General features: G+C 36.1%; 1 protein-coding gene across 1 annotated transcript in view; it reads right to left on the bottom strand.

Annotated features, from left to right (window-relative positions):
- LOC107558801 (calsyntenin-2-like) overlaps window positions 1-19,831 on the bottom strand; it is a 56,608-nt gene extending 36,777 nt beyond the window's left edge. The window contains exons 1-2 of the mRNA XM_016242490.1: window positions 19,650-19,831; window positions 8,171-8,293 (exon numbers count right to left, since the gene is read on the bottom strand). Of these exons, the coding sequence (XP_016097976.1) occupies window positions 8,171-8,293; window positions 19,650-19,707 (181 nt within the window). The 5' untranslated portion in view covers window positions 19,708-19,831. The remainder of the gene's footprint in view (window positions 1-8,170; window positions 8,294-19,649) is intronic.
- Between the last annotated feature and the right edge of the window lie 794 nt (window positions 19,832-20,625).

Raw genomic sequence — 20,625 nt, 5'->3', positions numbered from 1 at the left:
ATTCACACACACACACACGCACAGGTTTGTTTTTATGGTTTATGGGGACTCTCCATAGGCGTAATGGTTTTTATACTGTACAGACCGTATATTCTATTGTCCTACACCAACCCTACCCCTAAACCTACCCCTTACAGGAAACTTTGTGCAATTTCAGATTTTCAAAAAAACTCATTCTGAATTATTTATAAGCCTTTTGAATTACGGGGACACTGAAAATGTCCTCATAAATCACCTTCTCGTTGTAATACCTATGTCATACCCATGTTATTATACAAATTTGTGTCCTCATAAACCACATAAACAGGCACACACACACACACACACACACACACACACACACTGTATATCTGTGATGGACATGCTCTCTAGTATTTCCAATAAGCTGTCAGCTGAACACAAAGCTCAGAGAGAGAGAGAAGCCCCTTGAACAATAGAATTCCAGCTCATGCACTGTAAAAAGTAATCACTGAATTTACTTAAGAAAAGCGAGTAAACATAACTGATTTTTAAAAATTTGTTGAATTTACTTAATTACACTGTGTCATCTGAAATTTCAGGTGGATGCAATAGTTAAACTAAACAACTTTAGTAAACAGTACTTAAGAGCATCTAGTTTGTTGGATTAAATCCCACTATGTGCCCTAATAACTCTAGACCAGTAGGTGGCGGAAGTGCACCAATAGGTGGCGGAAGGTTGGTTTAAACAAAACATCACCAGAAGAAAACAACGAACTGAACTTCAGAGTCAGATCGTGTTTGAAATGTGGCCGCAAGATTAGGTAAGTTTTTGGTGATCTACTTATAAACTATATTGTCACAGTGTGTGCTATCGTTTTTGAGGAAAAGAAAAGGCAGATTTTATTAGTTTTTACTGACGAGCATTACTGTAACCGTCAGTTAGCGTACTAGCTAGCCAGTGGTTTACAAGCTAGATTACAAGCATCGATCTTCCTCTTTACTGCTAGTTATAACATGAAATAAACGTGAGTAAGCATCATAAAGTATGTTGAGCGATACAGTACAACTTAATGAAATTTATCATGTCTTATGTAATCCGTTTTTCAGCATTTAATGTTTGAACAAATGTCATGAAAACAAGTTATCATCACAACCACTGTTTAAATGTTTATATTTCAGAAAATTATTTGGAGTAGAAACTTCATTTAAAATAGTTTAAACCATTCATTTAAAATAGTTTTTAAATGTGCGTCAATGCCCAGCACTAATTATAACCATTTTCTTGTCATATTCTATGTGCTCTTTTTTTGGGGACTTAAACTCATGCAGTGGAAGTGGAAGTTCTACTTGTTTATTGAGTGAAAAGAGAGCTCAACTGCTGAAAAACTTATTAAAATATGGAAGCTATGGAATATGAAAAATCTCCAATTCCATGTTTCTCCAAGAGAAAAAAATACTTAAAGGGTTAGTTCAGTCAAAAATGAAAATTCTGTCATTAATTACTCACCCTCATGTCGTTCCAAACCTATAAGACCTTTGTTCATTTTCGGAACACAATTTAAGATATTTCTGATGAAATCCAAGAGCTTTCTGCATAGACAGCAACACAACTACCACGTTCAAGACCCAGAAAGAAAGAAAGGACATCGTTCACGAGAGCATTCTCAGATTGATGAAGTCTTCTGAGGTCAGATTTGGTAGCTGAGCTGAACCAGACAGTTATTGAAGTGCAGAGGACATATTCAATAATGGCGGAGTAGAACTGTTTCAGCAGCTCCTGTGGCAGGTTGAACTTCCTCAGCTGGCGAAGGAAGTACAACCTCTGCTGGGCCTTTTTCACAATGGAGTCAATGTGAGTGTCCCACTTCAGGTCCTGAGAGATTGTGGTGCCCAGGAACCTGAATGACTCCACTGCAGTCACAGTGCTGTCCATGATGGTGAGTGGGGGGAGTGCAGAGGGGTTTCTCCTGAAGTCCACGGTCATCTCCACAGTTTTTAGCGTGTTGAGCGCCAGGTTGTTGAGACTGCACCAGACAGCCAGCTGCTCGACCTCCTGTCTGTAAGCAGACTCGTCACCGTCCTGAATGAGGCCGATGAGTGTGGTGTCATCTGCAAACTTCAGGAGCTTGACAGAGGGGTAGCTCAGGGTATATTGTATTCTTGTTTCTAGGACTATGATGAAGAAGAGATGTCAGCTGGCCTATTGAGCGTCATTACTTTTTACAGTGTATCTTTTCCTCCGGTCTTCCTGTTTCTTCTCTCACCATATTCTTTAAACCAGTGTCTCTCAACCGTTTTCACTTCAGAAAAGACTATATTTTTTGTACATTTTATATAATTCAAAATAATGGGGGTTTTATTATTTAAATATATTAATATTGAGCTGCATATACTGTAACAATATGCTAAATAATTCATGTAAAAATGCTGAAAAGGACAACTGGACTGAATATTGGTTTCTAAACGTCTCTCTCTGCAATCAATAATTCACGGCACAATGCAAACTAATTAGTAATATATCCTTGTGTGTGTGTGTGTGTGTGTGTAATATACACACACAATTTAACCTTTTGATGTTCTCTTTATTTTTATCGAGGTTTAGAGTATTTCATTTTATATGTTGCCATCTTTCTAATTTAACTGGCTTCTACTAAGTGAATGATGAGTTTTTGAGTTCGACAGAACACATGAACTTTGACCTCAACAACAAATGACTCTTTACTTTGCTATGCATGATTATTAGCTTTAGTTGCTTGTTATTATCTGCATTTATCATTTTTTTAATCAATACTGACCCGTGACCCACTTACGAATTTACATTTGGAGCTTTGTTTCGTTTTTAAGGTGTAATTATGGTGCATATGTATGGAGCCAGATCGGCCTCAAAAATAATAAATTTATAAAACAAAATTCATAAATGCACAGCACAATTTACATTTACAAAATCCGATTCGCAAATTCAAAACACAATTCATAAATACAGAAGTAAAAGCATAAATATTTCCCCAAATGCTCACACAAAAGCATCTTACCTAAATAAATTTAAAATGTTTACACAAATATGTATATATCAAGTTCTTGAATTAATTTCCATCACACATTTATGAATGATTTTACATGTATTTATGGATCGTTGAATCTGCATTTGCAAATCATCACACATGCGTGGACTGCTTTGAATTTGTGTGCGGTATTTTTGAGACCTTCCTGGCAGGTTAAGATTCATAAATATCTTTTTTTGGAGGATGTTCCTATAATCTTCAAAGCTGTGTAAGCATGAAACTGCTGCCGTGATGCCCAGTTCGACAATTTTTTTGTATGGTTTAAAAGAGTGTGAAAAAAAAAAAACAGTTTCATCCAAAATGCTATTAGCAGAATAGTTTTTTTTTGTGTCCATTTTTTTTTTTGTAGGTATATTTTTAAATGTCATTTATGTGTTTGTGTGAGTGTTATCAAAGTTCATAAAGCTTTATTGAATTTAAAGCCACCTATAATGAGGTTTCAGACAGGAACCATAACATCACATCTAATGATATAGTTCAACTGAGCTTTTGAGATAACCAAAAAAACATTAAATAACTACAATTTTAAAAAATGTATTAATTTAATTTTGACACCGTAAATTGTGCTGTGCATTTATGAATTTTGTTTTATAAATGTATTATTTTTGAGGCCGATTTGGCTCCATACATATGCTTTTAAAGCAATCAATAACATAGTTTCCATAATCTTCAAAGCTGTGTAAGCATGAAACTGCTGCCGTGATGCCCAGTTCGACAATTTTTTTTGTATGGTTTAAAAGAGTGTGAAAAAAAAACTGTTTCATCCAAAATGCTATTAGCAGAATAGTATTTTTTTGTGTCCATTTTTTTTTTTGTAGGTATATTTTTAAATGTCATTTATGTGTTTGTGTGAGTGTTATCAAAGTTCATAAAGCTTTATTGAATTTAAAGCCACCTATAATGAGGTTTCAGACAGGAACCATAACATCACATCTAATGATATAGTTCAACTGAGCTTTTGAGATAACCAAAAAAACATTAAATAACTACAATATGTATTATTTCATGAAAAAAATTAATTAATTTAATTTTGACACCATTACTTTTTTTGCCTGCTGCTGAATTGCATGCACATAATTGTAAGACATTGTCAGCAAATGACACTTTTATGCCTAAATGAACGTGTAGTGAGGTTGTCAAAATGTCACCATTAATTAGGTGGCCAATGAGCGACTGCCAGGTTAGGGTATATAAGTTGGTTGGTTCTGCCTCTTGGAGTGCGTCATGGTTGAAAGCCGCCCCTTCCCTCCTGTTATGGCCTTCCATGTGTGTTGTTAGGCTGCTGAGATATACTGGGTGCGTGCGTTGTTTGCTCTCAGGTAAGCAATGACGTATGGGAAGCTGGGGGAAATTGTGTTCAGCTTAATAAGAGTTTTTGTGTTTCAGTGCGGTGTGCCTTCACGGCCCCCATTGATTGTGGCCTCGCAGTGTAACGTAGCCCAGGTCGTAGCACCAGCTGTTGTCACGGTCACCTTTTAAAGAGGAGCCTTTAAAGAGGTTGTTGTATGATTCTTAAGTCTGTTGTCATGAGCATTACACCATCGTATCAACAGGTAGGTAAATTGCTCTAATAGCTAAATAACCTTGCATGTTTTATTGTAATTGTGCTGTGTGTGTGTTTTGGAATAGGTTGAGCGGGAGCGGTAATTAATGCAGCTCGTTCCCTATTCTGCATTGTTCGAGCCACGCTGCTGCTTTTGGGAGTTTAATTACGTCCATATCTAGTATTCAAGTGGGCTTGATGTTTGTTGGTTTATTTGTTTTCTGTTTGGCATTGTTTTGAGTGATTTGAAATTGGTTTCTCTTACTTTGTGAATTCTTTTTCAAAAGTTGATTGTTTTCTTTTGTTGTGAACATGGACATTCAATTTGTGGTTTATTTTTAATGTGATGTTCTCTTTTCCTTTGCTTGTAGGAGTGGAGTGCTTCCGGGAGCGGGCTGGGTTTTGACAGCACCACGGACATTATTTAACACTTTTGTGTGTCACTATTGCTGTTACTATTTGCAGTGAGTCTTGTGCGTGTGATACGGGTTGGTGTGATTTTCTCTTTTGCGTACCTGGTGCTGTTACATTCACCCGCTTCTCATATAGGAAGACTCCGCTTTCTACAGCATTATTATTTGGATGTTTTCTGTTGTCTTCTTTTGAACCTATGTCAGTGCTGTGGGTTTTAAATTAATATTAGCCCATTCTTTTAGCTTTAAAAAAAGATTGTTCATACGGAGATTCACGCCTCTTGCTCTTTTCATGTGGAACGTATTTGCATGTCCTTATTTGGGTTATTTTCCCCGGTATTTCGGGGTGGCGTAGTCTCGGCAACGGGGCCACTTGTTACAAACGCATGGCTACACAGACATTGAACACTGAAACTGAAACCTCTGTATGTTATTGGGACACAGCCAGTGTGTCATTTAATGCCATGTGTTTGATCAAAGTTTACAGGCCGCCGTAGGCTGGAGACTCCCAGCAGCTGTGATTTATACTCTGTTACTGTCCCTCTTAGAGACAGAGCGTCGTATAGGCCTTGAGGGAGTCGTATACGTCTGCACTCGCAGTGACCCCTCACACACACGCACACATTCCTGAATGCTGTCTTTTATCATTCAAGTGCCTAGCGAGCTTTGACATGCTTTCTCTCCTTCCCTCTGTCACTCATGCTTTCTTTCAGTTCAATCACTTATTCCCCTTCAGTCTCTTGTCGCTTCTGATTTGAAACAAAACAGCATGTGAGGTTTCCTCCATCTCCTGTTCTCCTTTCAGACAGAACAACTATCCTATAAACTATAAATACAGTAACGGAACATAAAGAAGAAACAGTGCTTTTTATAAATATAAAATATTTACAGTAATGTTATATATAGAGAGAGAATAATGTAATATAAACTATAATAGTTATTATAATAAAATATAATTTTATAATTTTAATTAAATGTAAAGATTTTCATTTCCGTGCATATTGCACCCATCACAAAAACATCCAGTCCCCTTTGTGCCCATTCACTGGCAAATGGTCTATTGTTTTATTTTAAAAATATATATGAATATATTATTATTTTATATATGAATGTATATATATATATATAATATAAATATATTTATATATTATAATATAAATTATTTTGTAATATTTTTAAATTTAAAAATACATATTGCACCTGTCACTAAAACAGTTCCCATTGTGGCCACCCACTGGCAAATGGTTTATTATTGATCTGAAACCACATTTTTCTAGCATTTGGCACTTAAATGTTAATTTCAGATCCTGGTGCCTTAAAGTGGTTAAGAGACATTTCAGATGGAATACATAACTTTCATCTAGTCAGAATAACTGGATTTATCCTCCGTTATAACCATAACAAGCTCTGCCTTTGGTTCATATACCGTCGACTGTTCTTTGTACTTTGAGGTAAAGTTCTTTAAAGTGTTTATGATTAAAACCTATCAAAGCATTGTTTAGCAACTACATGATAAATCTTGCGTTTGATCTAGCATTCACAGCAGCCTGGCTATTTTCATCAGTCAGCTCTCTATAAACCGCTGCTCCGTTACAGCGTTCAGCTCACATGACTGGAGCATTACACCCATCAATTATTCAGCATGTTGGTTTGTAACCTGCCAGCAATTACCCTCTTAACAAACTCAATCTCGCTTCAACATAAATTACGCCCTCTTAATTAATTACACTTCATCGTTGGTTGCTGGAGAACCATTAATCACACTTTATATTTAATTACATTTTATAGGTACATTACCTGTAACACACATTGAAGACATTTTGAGTGTCAAACACAAACTTAATTCAATCAGATCTGTGCTTTTACATGCATGGATAATATTTTCTTAGTTTAGTGTGAAGTAGAAGTGCTATTATCTATCTATCTATCTATCTATCTATCTATCTATCTATCTATCTATCTATCTATCTATCTATCTATCTATCTATCTATCTATCTATCTATCTATCTATCTATCTATCTATCTATCTACCTACCTACCTACCTACCTACATATATAATATGAAATATTATACATTTATAAATATTAAAATTTAATATGTATCATTAATAATAAATAATTGTATAATATTAATAATTTTTTTATATATTTTTAATTTATCAGACTATAACCTAGAACCCCTTTCTTTCTTCCTCTCCTCTCCGTCTCTCTCAAGGGAATGCATTATGTACACTAGTTAATTAATTTCCTTGTCAGAATACAGTCAGGGTTGTTTGTGTAAAGGTCACATGTGGCAGTAAATCACATGAAAGGATACTGTATGTTGGGGAAGATGGGAACAGACAAAACGTGTGTGTGTGTGTGTGTGTTAGATGTCATGGATCTCAGTGTCTTTCTGAAGTGTTGGGTCTCTTTTAGCAGCAGCTGTCTGACTAGATTTCTGCGAGTAAAAACTCCACTAACATTCCCCAAAGAACTCATTTATTTAGGAGGAATAAGAGAGAGAAGAGATTGTTAAATCTGATAGTATTTTACGGAGAGAAAACGAAAACCACCAGTGGCACTAAATCATCAGAGATGGAAAAATGAAAAGAAAAAGTGCTAGAGGGAGAGTAAAAAGAAAGACTTCCTTTTTGAACTATGTCAATTGTTATTTTTAAATTAATTCCACCTGAATCTTTTTAAATTGTTTCGAGATGCTTTAGAATTGCAAGTTTATATTGATTCCAGGGTTGTGTGCCATTCTGAGAGGCATTTTCAATTGAAGTGAATTAGTAAACAGGATGCAGAATTGCAATTCAAATTTGTATGTAATGAAATGCATTAAAATTCAAAGAAATTAATATATGACTGACTGTATTTTTCTTTGAAGCAAAGTTTATAAAGACAAATTGAATGGTTTTACAATAGATAGATGGGTAGAACAACAGGTGATAGATAGATAGATAGTGACTCAGTTTAAGTGTATCAGAGAAATATAGTTCAGCTGGAGTATCTGATACATTGGCAGTGTGATCTGGCAACCAGCAGGGGATCTGGAAAAGCATAAAGCATCTAATAATCAGAAAGAACAGATGGAGTACACAAACACACTCATCAGCTGAGACTGCCTCAGGAACAGGAGCTGTGTGTGCAGCGCTGTACTACAAACCCAGTAGCCTATAAAGCGCTTTCTTTCTTGCTTTCTTACCTGCATATGGAACTGGTGCGTCTTTATCCAGAGCCACTAAAGGAGGATCCAACAGAACCACATCTGTGTTTTCTGTGATGACGCCGTGGTATGAGCTCTCGATCCACGGCTTGTGCTTATTCACTTAGAAAGAGGAAGAGAGAGATAAGATCTACTTTGAAATCAAACCATTGAGAATCTGTTTTGAAATACTTCTGCATCTCTAAACACAAGACTGCACCCTCTGTAATGTTCACAAAGGCATGATTCTCAGAATACTGTTCGGTCAATGCACACTGACATGAATGCCACTCAATAGTAGAAATGCTGCGAAACCCCCCTGTTGGAACCTTTATTTTTTTAAGTGTACTTTAATCTTTTTTAATCTGTTTAAAACAGTTGGCTATCTCAGTTGCGCTTCCATCTCAATCAATGCATGAAATAGTTTCCAGGCCTGTTTCTTCTACATTCACTGTCAACCTTTGCACCGTGCTTGATCAGGCTGACTGGACTTTTCTTTCTTAATCAAAAATGAAAGAAGGAAAGAATGCAAGCCAGATTTTCTTCAGTGTTTATTTAAGGAGTTACACAGGTTGTTGTAAGCATCACACAACAATGTTAAGGTGTTGTATGACCTAAAGGTGATGATACACGGGGCAACCTTTTTGGATTTGGCTGGGCAACATTGCCAAGCGATGTTGCTTGGGGACTTTACCATTGAGAATGGGCAACAAATTTCTATCTGGATACTTTAGATCGGTCGTGGGCCCTGTGTCTCACCTGGTTGCCCGTTGAAGGCAACATTGCTCAAAAAGTTGCCCAGTGTATCATTACCTTTAGGGCTACAACCAGGGCTGGACTGGTAATCGGGCATACCGGGCATTTCCCGGTGGGCCGACAGAATGTTTTTGTTTTTTTTGCCAAGGGCCGTCACGCATGGACAGCGAGCAGCCAGTGGCCCTTTGGTTTGTCTCCTGTATTGACAGCGTAAACCATCCAATCACAATGCGCTATAGACAGAGCGATGAAGTATTTTGTTCCGCCTATATAAAGATCGCTTCACCCCAACCTCTTCCTCGTCGGCTTTCCCCACGTTTTCACAGCAGCATTATCAAGAACAGGCTTGCTCTGCGAGAGATGATGCGGGCCAAAGAGCCAGGCAGGAGGAGAAGAAGAGAGTAGTTGAATCTGTAAAGTGCTTGATAGGGACTCGCAGCGGAGGCAGGCATCTAACCTATCCTAACGTGTGTGCGTGCCATGAGTGTAGAATACGAAAACACTTTTTAATATAATGTAAATTCGTCCCCCGCGATTTTTTTGGCCAAGTCAAGTCAAGTGTGTTCATAGAGGCAGGGGCGTGGCCATCATTTCAGAAGTAAGGGGGACAGAAATGGGACAGAAATTTAATGTAATGTAAAAAAAAAAAATATATATATATATATATATATATATATATATATATATATATATATATATATATAAATTAAATAACTGCTTTCTATTTGAATATATTTTAAAATATAATTTATTCCTTTTATCAAAGCTGAATTTTCAGCATCATCACTCCAGTCTTCAGTGTCACATGATCCTTCAGAAATCATTCTAATATACTGATTTGCTGCTCAAAAAAAACATTTCTGATTATTATTATTATTATTTTCAAATTTTGAAAACAGTTGAGTAAATTTTTTCAGGATTATTTGATTAATAGAAAGATCCAAAGATCAGCATTCATCTGACATAAAAAGCTTTCATAACATTATACACTATACCATTCAAAAGCTTGGCGTCAGTATATTTATTTTTTATTATTTTTTGGGGGGTTGAAGAAATTATGGAAATTAATACTTTTAGCAAGGATGCTTTAAATTGATCAAAAATGATGATAAAGACATTTATAATGTTACAAAATATTTCTATTTCAAATAAATGCCGTTCTTCTGAACTTTCTATTCATCAAAGAAACCTGAAAAAATCTACTGTTTTCAACATAGTAATACATGTTTTATTGAGCAGCAAATCAGCATATTAGAATGATTTCTGCAGGATCATGTGACACTGAAGAAAAATTCAAGCTTTGATCACAAGATTAAATTACATTTTAAAATATATTCAAATAGAAAACAGTTATTTTAAATAGTAAAAATATTTCACAATATTACTGCTTTTGCTGTATTTTGGATCAAATAAATGCAGGCATGGTGAGCAGAAGAGACTTCTTTATAAAACATTAAAGATCTTACTGTTCAAAAACTTTTGACTGGTAGATCATATACATATATATATATATATAGAAGTGGTGGTGGGCCGCCTGGACCAAAAAATGCCAGGGCCGATTTTTTTTGTCCCAGTCCAGCCCTGGCTACAACCAGTAACTTTATGGATTGTTCTTTAGTCAATCTGTCTTTAAATGCAGCAGTTTTTCAAATCCTCAACACTCTGTAGGCACTTGTGGAGAAAATTCATGTTCAAATGACATGGATGTGCGGTTAATGCGTTTTACAACCAACCATTTAAAAATGAGCTGGCAGCTTACAGCAGCCAACAATTCTTTAAGTTTTACAATGAATAATGTTGATTAATAAAAAAAAAAAGACTGTATATGAGATCTATCAAAGACGTTAATTGACATCTTTTGATCTTTAAGACTACATACAAACTATATTGTTTGATTTCTAACCAGACACTGAAGAGAATAGAGAAACCTGGCAAATGAAAATATACAATCATTTGTAATTAATTTATGGTCTCTTGTGAATTACACCTTGGAAAGGTCAACCCACATGCGCAGCTGATCTGCTCTCACTTTCTTCTTCTCTCATCCACAATTTTTCGTCTTATAAGAAATAAAGCATGCCCTCTAAAGGTCAGGGCCATATCATTTACTTGTTTTATGTCCCAGAGAGACCAACTAAAGCTGAGAGAAGCACAGGAGAAAGAGAATGGAGGACAGAAAGAAAGATGAGGGAAATGGAGAGCGTGAGATTGAACGGAGGCCAAATCACTAAAAATCGACTTCTGTTTGAAAGACATGGAAAACAAGGACTTTCATTGACTGATAAATACAGCAGTCCACTTTATACCCTGCAGAGAGGAAAACATATTTATTAAAACTATTACAAATGCACTAAAACAACACAGTAACAGATTCTCATTCTGGGTCAATCAAAGAGCTTGCAGAGCCAACCGAAAGAGTGGCTTTTTCTCACGTACACAACAGAGGAAATAAAGTGTTAATCTGTCTCAAAGCTGTTTTAATCCGCTGGCAGCTGTTACAGGTTTTCCTACATCCCGAGTGTGCAATCTCCCTCCCAAATGCATGCTCTCTCCTCTTCTCATCTGCTTTCTCTTCTTACCAATGCCATTGTGTTTTGTAAAATGGGTATTTCTAGCAAGAATTTAGTTTTAATGTAGCTAAAAAAATAGCAACAAGAAAAAGTCAAAAATATTATTTTCCCAATTAAACGCAATTTTTATTTCAACCAGTTTGATACTGATTTGTAAAATCCCGATATCGGGGTGTTTCCCACATGGCTTTTTAGCAGTGTCGCACCTGCAGGGATGAATCTTCTGCCAAATCTACAACTCCACGGAAAAATAAGTCATATTTTATAGAGAGTAATCTGGATTGAATCCAGTTTTTAAAAAAACCGCTGTGTACCGCAAAATAATGACAAGAAAACACGTAAAACTTCACTGATTTAGATGGAATTTTTAAGGTTACTATTTTTGTTATTTAAAAAAATAAAAAAATTCACTTCCCCCCCCCTTTCATAGTTGTAATATATCATATATTTAATAATATATTAATATATCACAGTTTTATAAAAATAAGTTTACTTCAGTTGGTTCACATGGTATATACATATATACATACATATATACATATATATATACTGTATATATACATACATACATTATATATACATACATATATATATATATATACACAATATATACACAATATATGTATGTATGTATGTATATATATATATATATATATATATATATATATATATATATATATATATATATAATATATATATATGTGTGTAATTTACCAATTTAATTTACCATTGCACCAAATAATTTAATTTACCATTTATCATTATCTGTAAAAAAAAAAAAAAGTAATAAAAAAATAATAAATATTACAAAATTTGCCCAGATTAATCAGAATTGGGATAAAATGAAATTAATAAATCTGTATCGACACCCAGCCCTAAAATGCTATATAGTACGGTGATAATGGTGGATCCTGTGATAGATGATATAGCCGTTTGCTCACTGTGTGTGTGTCAGTGACCTAAAAGTGATTTTCTGATGGAAAGTTCTGCTTCAGTGTCTTTTATTTCTATAGCATAAAGGTCTGCTTCATGAGATATGGCATTAACAGCATATTTCTGGCTGAAGGTTTCCTCAGCATGAGGCCAGTTAGCAGTAGTACTAGTAAACAAGGCTTGCGGCTTCACTCCCAGCCACAGTGCTCGTGATGATCAGCATTTCCCACAGCAGCAGTGCAGTGGGCATTGAAGGAGTGCGACTGCTCCCCTGCAGCTTTATTGTATCTGTGATTCAGAGGTGCTGTGGAAGCACAGAGCCAGAATGGCTCCTTTACAGTCTTGTGCATTTAGAGCCAAACTGGTTCCTTTCATCTCATCACTTATGGAGGGAAATGAGCCCAGAGCACAGAGGGAATGACAGAAATAGGTTACTGGAAATAAATAAAATATAATATTTTTTAGTGAGTTATGAAAATCAAAGTTGTTTTGGTCTGTGCAGATATGATTGAGGTTGTGTGACAGTTTCAAGTGTGTATATTCAGCAGAAATATTTGTTGTATTATATGTAAGGGAAAGAATAAAGATGTAGATATACTTGTTTGTTAGATACTGTCAGGAACAACAGGGTTTCTGCAGGTTTTATGAAGGTAAATGTAAGACTTTTAAATAACTTTTTAAGACCAAGTAAAGAAAATTTAAGGAATAAATTGAAGGGAACACAATTCATTCATGTTCTCAAAATAACACAATAAGTTGTGTTAGCAACACTTCAAAGTTTAAAAGTGCAATTTCCAAAAAAATACAATCTCCATTACCTTTAATTCATTTGACAAAATATTAGCTTAAGGCTTAAGCCTTGAATACTTGTTCCCAACCACTAGACTATGGGAATATTTTACTGTACCTGCAAAAAAGTTATGTTTTCCTCAATATGTTTGTCTTTTTTCCAAAGAGTCTTAAATCAAGATACATTTACTTGAGAATCAAAAGAAGTGTAAGAAGTCTTGTTCTCTGAGAAAATTATCAAAAAGAAGTATGTGATTAAAACAAGAACAAATATCAACAGACTCAAAGAGATCAACAGAAAAATCAACTTAGTCTGTATGGGGATGACATGTTTTTTCATACCCCACTGGCAAATAGTTGTGCTTGCTTTAAACATAAACTCACTTAATTTTGCTCAGTTTTTCAGTAAACAAGACTGCATATCTTCATTTTGCATCTCAAGTAAATTAATCTTGATGTAAGAATGTTTAGTATGTATTTGTATTGGCAAACTTGACAAAAACATTGTGGAAGATATACATAGTTCTGGCATGAAACTCTAGATGTCGCAGTCATATAGGTCTAACTTAATCTGACCTAATGACATCATTATCACATGGCACAGCTGATTGGTTCTCTCCTGTATCGGTAGCCAATGAGCTCGCTGCTCAACATTCAAATATATGACTAGTTCTTGCCGTAGCAGTTGCAGCTTGCTTCAGAAATCCTCCACCTTCCCCAGCTCCACTTGTATAGATCTGCTACGAGGTGATTCATGTATGCTATATATGGGGGTTATTTCATGTATGTTATATTTGCAGCAGTAATATTTCTTACATGCTCACAGCAGCATGTTGTGGATGTATTGGCAGTAGCAAGTCTCGGTACTTGCTCTGCCGCAGCAGCAGCAGATCTATTCCGCCAAGACCAAATACATTAACATTGTCATGTACATTACCATGCCAATCCCTCCGAGAGTTGTCATGACAGAAATACATTTTTCAGTGCATGAAACATTTAATGCTATGACCCACAGAAACCCTGAGTAAGGATTTGTGGAAAAGTTATGAGATTTCCAGATCGACTCCAAAAACGCTCATAATGTGAAGATGCCTGATTAAGTGACTCTAAACTCTCAGATGCTTCCATTAGGCTGCACTAATGGACTAAATTGAACTTAATTCTGCAAAGATTACTGGAGATGAGAGGATCGGAGATGAGACACGACAGAGTTTAGTGGCCTCTCTGGACACACACACACACATGCCATGCTGCCCGTGACTCTGACAACTGTGGGATTAAGCTAGAATGGAGAATTTACAATGGGAAAAGATGCTGTTTAAAAATAAATTTCAATATCATAAAGTATATCAGTATATCACAGAGTATAATCAGACTCGGTAAAATTGTCCACCATAATATTTGATATTCTTGATGCTGCTCTGTTGTGCTCTGTTGTGCTCTATTATGCGTTGCTCTGTATGATGTTAGGATGACAAAAACAGCACATATTAATGTCCAAGCGCTCTTCAATGTCAAAATGTTTGAGATGTCAAATCACATCAAAGAAGCTGAAGTTAACTGTTCATAGAAACCGAGTGTGAATTCCATTGTGACAGTGAAAGAGTGCAATGTAAGAAGCCAAACATTTAATACTTGACATCCATTCTATGATATAAATGTTAAATGGGCGAAGTAAGTGAAGCAACTACTCTTTTTTTTTTTGGTCAGATTTTGCTGTTTTGATTTTAAAGCTTCATTTGCACAATTCATGTAGTCATAAATGATTGTGACATGAAAAAAGGAGCCATTTTCAGCATATTAGGCATATGATTAAGAGTGAATGAATGTGTGCATATTGTCAAATAAAAACTATATTTCCAAATAGTTAAAACTGATTATTTTACAATGAATTCTAAAAAATTATTTTACTTTTTAAAAACTTTTTTTGTAATATGTAATAATCTTTGATGTACTCAAACCAGAGTTATTAAAGTTAATTAAAACTAAAACTGAAACTAAATTTAAAGCCATTAAAAACATTTTCATTCTTAAAATAAAATAAATGCTAACCATGATGTACTAAAATAACTAAATACTGAAATAAAAACAAAAACTACTAAGCTACAAAATTACTAAAACTTTAACTAAAATAAAATCTCAAATATACAACAATAAGTGAATGACTGAAAGTTTTTTTGACTTACAGTATATGGAAATATGTGCTTATAAGACCTGCAACCTTTATTTCTGACTTAATTTTCTGTGTTCAATATAATATATAATATTGATAATATGATATAATAAATAAAATATAATATAATATGATATGATATGATATGATATGATATGATATGATATAATTTACCCTGCGACCCTATAGAGGATAATCAGTTTGAAAAATGAATGGGTGGATAAAATAATAATAATTACTGTTGGCATAATATTATTTCTTTATCTCTTCTTTTCCTCTATCCTGTCCAGTCTTAAAATCCAAGCAGCTTCTGTATAGAGGAACATGATGAATGCTCTGCAATACTGCTGTAACACTTCCATAGTGCTGATGTAAGAGCTCCTAAACTCTAAAACACACACTGAACTTCCTACATGAGGGGTGTGTGGAGAGGTGTGCATGCATGAACACAAAGTTAAAGGAGAAATGAGTGATGAACATATGGTGTTGGCCTCCCATGAGCAGCCAAACACACACACACATTTGAGAGAGGAGGAACATGGAGCTTCTTTTGTGTGATGATGATGATGATGATGATGATGATAATGACACACTCACTCCACTAAGGAATATATATGATACATGGTGAACAATCAATCAGAGGGCTGTCAGAACCCACAGAGGTTCAGACGCTCAACGCATTAATCAACTGTATGTAGAACGCAGCCTCAGCGAAACCAAACCCAAGAGTCAACAACCCAGGAGCCTAACGAGGTCTGTTCAACCATCCTGATTCTAGTTCAAGCACTGCTATCTTCCAAAGAACTAGTCTTTCAGTGTAAACAAGATGTGTTTTCTGTAAAAAATACTTTCTAAAAACTGTAAGGCCTAGAGACTTGAAACTTGGTGAAATCAATTTGGGAACACAATGGCATGGATTCGTCCCGATTGGCCAAATGACATTGACATTTTTGACCATAACTCCTGAACTGTTTGTTATAGACCCATAACAACTATAATTTTAAACTGTTGATTCATCATCATTCAAACTTGGCATGGGTCACTTTTCTTTAAATGGCTATAACTCTTGAAAGGGATGAGATATTTTCATTTGGCACTCTTATATATAGGCTCAATTTAAAGAATGTTGCAAAAAATTTTATTTTAAGTGCTTAGAGGTTTGCTGAATAATACATGATATCTTTTTATGCACACACTTAAATATCTTAAAGTGTCTAAACCACGATAATTGCTTTTTGGAGCTGTTTTTGTTATTATTTTTTGCAATTCTGTTTAGTTCTGTCCACATTTCACCTTTAAATATCCATGTGAATGTTAAAAATTGCATGTTACCTGTCAACATGTCTAATTATTTGAAAATATTACAAAAACAAATAGTACAATAATATGATAACAAACAGTAGCAACATTTTTATTTAAAACAATACCTAACATTACCATTGTTTAAAATGTGTGTTTCACTGATAGTTTTAAACACTAAGGAATTTAGACATCACAATATTATAATGAACTATAAGAAGGATGTTTCTTTCATGATGATCATGATGAGATTTGCTAAAGATTACTTTAGTAGTTAGTAGCTTTTAATAAAGGTTAACTTTAAGTGAGCATTAGATGAAGCTACACTCTAAAAAATGCTGGGTTAAATATAACCCAGCGCTGGGTTAAAAAGGGACAAACCCAGCGATTGGGTTGTTTTGAACCAGCGGTTGGGTTGTTTTGCCCCAGCGGTTGGCTTGTTTTGACCCAGCGGTTGGCTTGTTTTGACCCAGCGGTTGGCTTGTTTTGACCCAGCGGTTGGCTTGTTTTGACCCAGCGGTTGGCTTGTTTTGACCCAGCGGTTGGCTTGTTTTGACCCAGCGGTTGGCTTGTTTTGACCCAGCGGTTGGCTTGTTTTGACCCAGCGGTTGGCTTGTTTTGACCCAGCGGTTGGCTTGTTTTGACCCAGCGGTTGGCTTGTTTTGACCCAGCGGTTGGCTTGTTTTGACCCAGCGGTTGGCTTGTTTTGACCCAGCGGTTGGCTTGTTTTGACCCAGCGGTTGGCTTGTTTTGACCCAGCGGTTGGCTTGTTTTGACCCAGCGGTTGGCTTGTTTTGACCCAGCGGTTGGCTTGTTTTGACCCAGCGGTTGGCTTGTTTTGACCCAGCGGTTGGCTTGTTTTGACCCAGCGGTTGGCTTGTTTTGACCCAGCGGTTGGCTTGTTTTGACCCAGCGGTTGGCTTGTTTTGACCCAGCGGTTGGCTTGTTTTGACCCAGCGGTTGGCTTGTTTTGACCCAGCGGTTGGCTTGTTTTGACCCAGCGGTTGGCTTGTTTTGACCCAGCGGTTGGCTTGTTTTGACCCAGCGGTTGGCTTGTTTTGACCCAGCGGTTGGCTTGTTTTGACCCAGCGGTTGGCTTGTTTTGACCCAGCGGTTGGCTTGTTTTGACCCAGCGGTTGGCTTGTTTTGACCCAGCGGTTGGCTTGTTTTGACCCAGCGGTTGGCTTGTTTTGACCCAGCGGTTGGCTTGTTTTGACCCAGCGGTTGGCTTGTTTTGACCCAGCGGTTGGCTTGTTTTGACCCAGCGGTTGGCTTGTTTTGACCCAGCGGTTGGCTTGTTTTGACCCAGCGGTTGGCTTGTTTTGACCCAGCGGTTGGCTTGTTTTGACCCAGCGGTTGGCTTGTTTTGACCCAGCGGTTGGCTTGTTTTGACCCAGCGGTTGGCTTGTTTTGACCCAGCGGTTGGCTTGTTTTGACCCAGCGGTTGGCTTGTTTTGAACCAGCGGGTGGGTTCAAAACAACCCAACCGCTGGTTCAAAACAACCCAATCGCTGGGTTTGTCCCTTTTTAACCCAGCATTTTTTAGAGTGTAAGTTAATTTAACAGGTGGAAATGAGAGTGTTACCAAACACACATAAAATGAGCCTACATGATTGTGCATCTTTATAAATCAGTAGTTTCTGCCAGTAAAAAAAACAAACATGCAAAGACAGATATTTTCAGTATATACTGTATTTATACTGCACCAGACCTGAACTCTTGTGTTTCTAAGAAATATATTTTATTTGCTATATAAACAATGAAGTAAAAGAAGTCCGTAATATCATTGATTTGAAAACCCAAGGTCTACATAGGTTCCTTTCCCTTCCTTATAATGCATTGCCCTTTGTTGCTTGGAAACGTAACGCAATAGACTGACCTGAATTCAGCAGCTGCTCAGTGTGTCACAGTAACTGCAAGCACAAGGTAAAGGTGTCTAACTACCAATACCAGTCTATCCCGCATCTGCTGACACTGATCCGATACACTAATAACAGCTTGGCACATTTGGTTGTGGTTTATTTTGTAATTTCCAGATGTTTATGATCATTCCAGGCTGAATTAACTTTGTGCAAAATACATTTTGACATACACTACTATCTTATGTTTCTGAAGAAGAGAGAGAGAGAGATTTGTTTATTCCCGTGACAGGGACAAACAGCCTGAGGAGTCTGGAGCTAGTGAAGTGAATCATGAAATGCACAAACAAGCAAAGCTGAAACACAGGATGGATAAACACTGAAAATGGAAAGAGAAAGACAAGAACATGCATCACTGGACAGGGCAGGACAGCAATATAAGACAAGAAAAAAGATGAGAAAAGCTGAGCATTGATAAATTATTGTAAGCTCAATATCTTCAGTCAGTTGTCTACACAGTATTTTATAAGAAGGCGTATGCAATGAAGTAATTTATTGAATTCACTAAAACTAATTAACTTGCTACCAAAACAATTATTTATCAATATTTTGCGTATTGAAAGCATTATACAGTTTATATTAAATATTTTTTACACTTACACTCATAAGACAGATACAAAACGAACCACTACTCTCAAACTTTGATAATAGCATCATATGACACTTATTGTGACAGAAGAGGAGAGAAAATAACTATTGTATCCCAAAAACTCACATTTATCATCATATGTGATCAATTTTCTTCCAGCACCTGATCATAAGTTAGCGTTTCATTAAAGACCGTTTTCAAATCTGACATTCAACCTTAAATCTCAACACAGCAATAAAAGCTCCTCATTTAAAACAATTAGGATCAAATCTTGATCCGCAAGTTTTCAAAATTCTGAACATTTGAATGCACAGGTCATTTCAGAAGAAGCGCACCTCTCAGCTACCACAAATTCATTTTTTTACCCACTGCTTTGTTAAGTTTAAAGCGCTTTGTCTCATAAATGCATCATATCCTGTGTTTATGAGAAGATATGTTGATGTTGTCTTACCTCTGTGCGCGCAGGAGAGCCCGAGCGCGAGCAGCATCAGGACCAATATTCGTTTCATTGATCTCTCTCACACTAACACAACGAGAAGATTCAGTGAGATGTTTAAACATACATCTAAATTAAACTGCACAATCAATAAGAGTCGCTGAAAGATTTCAGGTGAGCTGATGCTCTGTCGCGTGAAAGAGCTTGATACTCTGAGAGAGAGAGAGAGAGAGAGAGAGAGAGAGAGAGAGAGAGTTTCCTCAACGACTGCTAGACCATCGCTACCCTTTATGTGTCTGTGTACTTTCCTTTAGCAACTTCCCCTGAAAATTAGTTTTGCAACACTTTTTTTTATTGCTAAGAACATACAAAACCAATGCCAAAGGTAATTGAGAATTCAATATTCAAGTTACAAAATCAGGAAAATATTAAAAGAATGACACAGTGAGACGTTTTCAAGGGCTTTAGAGATGGATGTAAGGAGAGTGTCTAGGTAGGATTTAAGTTCTTTACAAAAAAGAAAAAAGAATGGCTTAGCACCTTGAAATGTACATTTGTGTAAAAAATATTTTGCTAGAAAATAAATTTGTCAAAAAACATTGGTCCTTTACATCTTTGCAAAGTTGTGATGACCAAATAAAACATCTCTGTATATATGTGTGCGTGTGTGTGTATACATATCCGTATAAAAGTACAGAAATACTTCCAGAACAAACTTGCATGTGCACGAAGAGATGAGAAATGGATTCGTCTTCATAACCACAAAGAGTCAACATCAGGAAACATCTTTTTTTAAGAGCTTCACTGGATAAAATAGATGAAGTACTCTGTAAGAAACAAGGTCCTTTGCCTTATTGGTTATTAAATATTTAGATGACAAAGTCCACACTTTCTTGGAATATTGACAAATTGGCGATTCCAGTCGGACACAATGTATGGGAGAGAAGCTTTTTCATTCCGAAACAGCTCATTCTCCTCTTCCGCCCATGAA

The sequence above is a fragment of the Sinocyclocheilus grahami genome, unplaced genomic scaffold, assembly GCF_001515645.1.
Source record: "Sinocyclocheilus grahami isolate Dianchi unplaced genomic scaffold, SAMN03320097.WGS_v1.1 scaffold661.1, whole genome shotgun sequence".
NCBI classification, from domain to species: domain Eukaryota; kingdom Metazoa; phylum Chordata; class Actinopteri; order Cypriniformes; family Cyprinidae; genus Sinocyclocheilus; species Sinocyclocheilus grahami.
The sequence above is the reverse complement of the archived record's forward strand: the minus strand, read 5'-3'. Positions and strand labels throughout refer to the sequence as shown.